General features: G+C 41.3%; 1 protein-coding gene across 1 annotated transcript; it reads left to right on the top strand.

The window, feature by feature from the left end:
- Positions 1-221: 221 nt before the first annotated feature.
- Positions 222-1765, top strand: LOC120699826. Its single transcript, XM_039983907.1, has 3 exons — positions 222-519; positions 931-986; positions 1415-1765. Exons 1-3 carry the CDS (start codon positions 376-378, stop codon positions 1542-1544), a joined length of 330 nt encoding a protein of 109 aa, XP_039839841.1. The 5' UTR covers positions 222-375; the 3' UTR covers positions 1545-1765.
- The last annotated feature ends 2913 nt before the right edge of the window (positions 1766-4678 follow it).

Genomic DNA, 4678 nt, shown 5'->3' with positions numbered 1-4678 from the left:
GAATCCGGCAGGGCTTCGTTGTTGCAACTCCCTCCTTCACCACACGTCTCTTCTTTTTCCCTCTATGGATGTTGTTTGCTGCAAATGTAGATGTGGGGGGACCTCGGCTTTTATATTGGGGGGAGCCTGCCGCCCCCTGCCGGGCGGTAGGGATATAAACCTGTAAATTGTGGAATCGAAAATATATTTCTGTAAAAAACGATTTTGAAAAATAAAAAAATAAAAAAACGCTGCCAGCCCGTCTGTGGTCGCAGTGCTGCACGGCCCATATGTGTCGCGGCTTGCGGGGCTCCGGCCAAGAGCGCGGCGGAACTGCTCGAGCGAAATCGAAAGCAAAATCAGGGACAAATCGAACGCAAGGAAGGCCCGAAGAAGATGGCGATGGCAGCGCCATTGGCGAAGGTGGTCCGCGGCGGGTGTTCTGCCGCCGCCTCCCGGGCGCTTCTTCCGGCGATCCTCCGGCATCTGGGATCATCTCCGGCCGCCTCAGCTGCCGGCGTGGGTCGTCTGATGCACACGGTTAGTGCTTATCTTCTGCTCTCTACATATTGCGTTTTCACTCTCTGCAATCGTGTTATAGGGTTTCGAAGATTGTGTGCTAGTCTGCTAGAGAGATCCTTGCGTCACGCGTTTATCGGCGGCGAAATTTTTGCCTTTGATCCACAATCTTGGTGCCGATCTAGTTTTCGCATCCAATCGTTGCGATTCTGAATTCAGCTATCGATCTACCAAATATTTAGTATTTGAATGTGACGCCCTGGACAATTTGTTTGCCCCATCTGTTCATGGCTCGAGATTATGTCAGACGAAAGGACGGTTTTTTCTGGTCTGGAGTGTGATGTTCTAAAAGAATTTGTGATTTTAGAATATGCTAGCCTCTTCCCTCTATGTATAGATACGGAAAAATATTGATCCAAGCATCTGTTGCAGGGTCTCTTCAGGACACCTGGAGTTCGCTCTCAAGAACAACTCATTAGAATGAACCAGTAAGTTTATACTCCAAATTTATAAGATTGTTGCCTTTTGTTTCTTCTTTGAATCCAAATCATTTTTATGGCTCAGCTGAAGTGGAACATACCTGTTTCAGTTTCACTTTGTATCGGAGAGATGCCATGGTGTTAAATCTATTATGTTTAGATTGATAGCTTAATGATTCAAAAAAAAAGTTTATGTCACTAAAGTTCCTACTCTGAAAAACCAGCAGGTAAAGTTTAAGAGGGCGGTATGCCGATATAGAAACAGAAGTAACAATAGAAATGACTATGGGTTGCAATACTGGTAGAAGAAATTCTTCAGAATCTTTTAATCTTTTGTAGGTTCCATGTGAAATTGTGCTACATGTTACTTTTTATATCTGCTTTGTACCTTAGCATAATCAAACTATGCATTAATCCCCATTCTCCTGTTTGTGTAGGTTCGGTGGCAAGAGGTTCATGAGCAGTGAGCCGCCTGTTGGTGGTAGAACACCCCGCTCGTATATTGCTCTAGGTGCTTCTGGTGCTGCATGTATCATTGTGATGCTTTCCGTCCACCTGAAGCGATGATGCTCTCTCTTAATGAGTATTATGCTCAAGAAGTGTGTATTGGCTTGCCTTGTTTAGTTGTGCAACTGTGTAACTTATCTACCTTGTGGGCTATCAGGCTTCCTAGGCAAGCCTGTTAAATTATTAAATTATGTTTTATTGGTTCGCGAATTTCGTAATCTATCTGTTATAAGCATGTTAACCCTGTGCCCAGTTGATGGAATGGTCTTCAATTGTTTGAATATGAGATGTTCTTTATCTGTGTTTTACGGCACATACTATCTGATGTGGAACTGCCTTCTGTAGATGTTTATACAAAAAACAGAGGAACATAGTATGTGTTCTTTTTTTTGAAGGAAAAACTGTGGAGTTCTCCACAGCACTTCAAATTTCATTAAAAGGGGTTAGTACAATGTGTAGAATACTTACAAAGAGGGAGAGGGAGAGGGAGAGGAGGTGTGTGTGTGTGGGGGGGGGGGGGGGGTGGCGAGACGTCTACTTCAAAAAGAAGATAACCAAATTTTGACTAGAGTTGCTTTTTCACGTTTGAAACAAAGAAGTTGAAGCTGCACTTGATCCCTGAACCGCATGGTCCAAAGGTGAAAGGTTGGTTGAACACCATCGAAGATAACTGCTTTAAATCGTAACTTCCAGATTTCCCTAGTGGCCATTAGAAAAGTTTCCATGAAGATAGCGAAGAAGTTTCCTTTGCATGTATAATTCTGGGGTGAATGTCTAGACTTAAATCCCACTGAATTTGCAGTTTTAGCCAACATCTTGTAGCAAAGGGGCAGGCAAACAAGAGGTGATCAACATCTTCTTTCACTCCTAAATGACAAAGTACACAGTTAGCTCCTGTCTGAATGTTGAAGTTTCTTCTCCTAAGCATGACTCTTGTATTTAGTCAATCAACCAACATTAGCCAGGCAAAAACTTTAATCCTTGGAGTGCACTGAGATTTCCAGTGCCAGGAGAAAGTTCTTGGGGCTTGCAAAGAGGAGAATGCCAGACTGTAGAATTTTTTTGAGGTGTATTTGTCATTACCTCAGATGAAGGACCAGTGATCATTTGAGCCAGGTACATTGGCAATGCTTGGGAGCAAATCTTGCATGTCAACTAGTTCCTCATAAGCTTGCTGTGAGAGGGGGAGATTGACTATAGACACTAAGTCAGGTGCAGCCATAATGTCCATAACTGATGCTGAGGTGTTTGTGGCAGCCTGGGAGAGATTTGGAAAGGCTTGTGCCAAGACTACTGGACTCCATAAATCTCCCCAAAAAAGGACAGTTGAGCCATCTCCTAGAGAACATCTAGCAATGCCTCTGTAAAGCACATTAAGCCTAAGAACATCTTTCCACCGGAAAGAGCCTACCTCCCTGGAAGCATGAGGAACTTTATTTTGATAATAAGTACCCCAAATTAATTTAACCCAAGGTATATCCTGTCTTGAATAAAACTTATGCAGCTTCTTGAGCAATAATGGATCATTTTGCAGTCGGAGATTAATCACACCCAGGCCCCCTTTATCCTTTGGCTTCTGTACCATAGACCAAGCAGCTAAGTAGTATGTGGTTTTTGGCATGAGAATGGGGAAAACCTATGGAAACTGAGCTGGATCCACAAGAGAATTTGGATTTTGCATGCAGAAGGTAAAACTAGTTCGAGGTGTTCAGTTCTATGGGATAGTATGTGGGATGTCGATGTTGGGATAGTATGAATTTGAGCATGTAAGATTCAATTTTTGCCTTACACATTTGTGAACCTGCAGCAGTTCATATGGAGGGGAAGTTCGCAATGATGCAGGAGCTGCAGGCCATGCTTATTATGGTACGGATGGGTGATGAAGATGGATGTGCCTCTCCGTCGCTTATTTATGTTTGGAATTGGGCATATATTGCAGAATGTACGAGCTGTTGCTAATTTGGTATTTCGCGGACCTTCGTTTGGATCTAGGATTTGATGATGCTAAAAGATTATCTGGAACTGCTGACTGTTCACTCATTTTGGTGCAAATTTTGCATCCTAAGTAGGCGCCAAAATTTGAATTGTACAAAAGGCTGAAGCTCCGCAATATACTGCAACATGTAAGGACTTCAGGACCTTTAGTAATTTGCAGTCTGTCATCTATTGGTAAGATTGAAATGAACTTAAACTATGTGTTGTAATGGTTGTATGTATTCTAGATTTGAGGCTACTGAGCACCTCAATTGGTGCCAAAATTTGAATTCAAATTGGACACGGCTGCAACCAGCAGCCGGCTGCTGCACAGCTGCTTCTGACTGAAAAAGGCTTCAGCCGATTGCAGCCGCAAGTGTAGCATCCGCACAGCGTGAAATTTGAGAACAAAAGGATAGAAGTATAGGTTTTATAGGTCGTATTTCGTGTAGGATTGTAGTTGATACCGGCTTTACTTTTGTATTCAAAATTTTTGACGTAAGGATGTTTTGGTGTTTGAGTCGTAGGTAGAGTGGATCCTACGCAAAAATTACTTGAGCAAGTTCCACTAAAACAAAAAACAAAAACTAAACTTTTTGCGCAGGATGTAGGCATCAATATAATATTACTGTAAAAATTTCACTTCATGAATCTCAGTATAACACCTAGAATAAATATATTTATTTAAACATGGTATAGAACAAGATCTAATAAAATCTATAGCTAAAGATTTCCTTTGGTCCTGAAAGTTTTTCGTAGAGTAAAACTCCTAGAATCTAAACCACAATTCAAAAATCACTACTAGTGCATGCCCGGAACTTGAGATACAATTAAGTGCTAAACTTATCTTTTATTCTAGAGCTAAAAATATGCAGAAAGTGAAAATGGTCATGTAATAAAAGTTATAGATCTAGTTGCAAGGAACCCAAAACATTTTAATGAAAAGTTATGAAACTTTGTAGTTGACAACTTTTTAATTTGAATTCATTTAGGGAATAGGGACTCAAACAAGCAATTTACACTCAGTTTAGTATGATATGTGGGAAAACAAAACAGAGCATAGACACTTTTGTATAGTATTCTTCATCAAATTTTGAAAGCTTCTCGACCGCACCTAAAATCATCAGTAGGTCAAAACCTCGCCCCAGGTTTTCTAATGAGCACAACTTTCCGGTGCCATGCCTGTCTAGATTGAAAAATATTTGAGTCAATATCTGGTA

Source organism: Panicum virgatum, chromosome 3K, assembly GCF_016808335.1.
Source record: "Panicum virgatum strain AP13 chromosome 3K, P.virgatum_v5, whole genome shotgun sequence".
NCBI classification, from domain to species: Eukaryota; Viridiplantae; Streptophyta; class Magnoliopsida; order Poales; family Poaceae; genus Panicum; species Panicum virgatum.
This window is presented reverse-complemented; position numbering and strand designations above follow the sequence as displayed.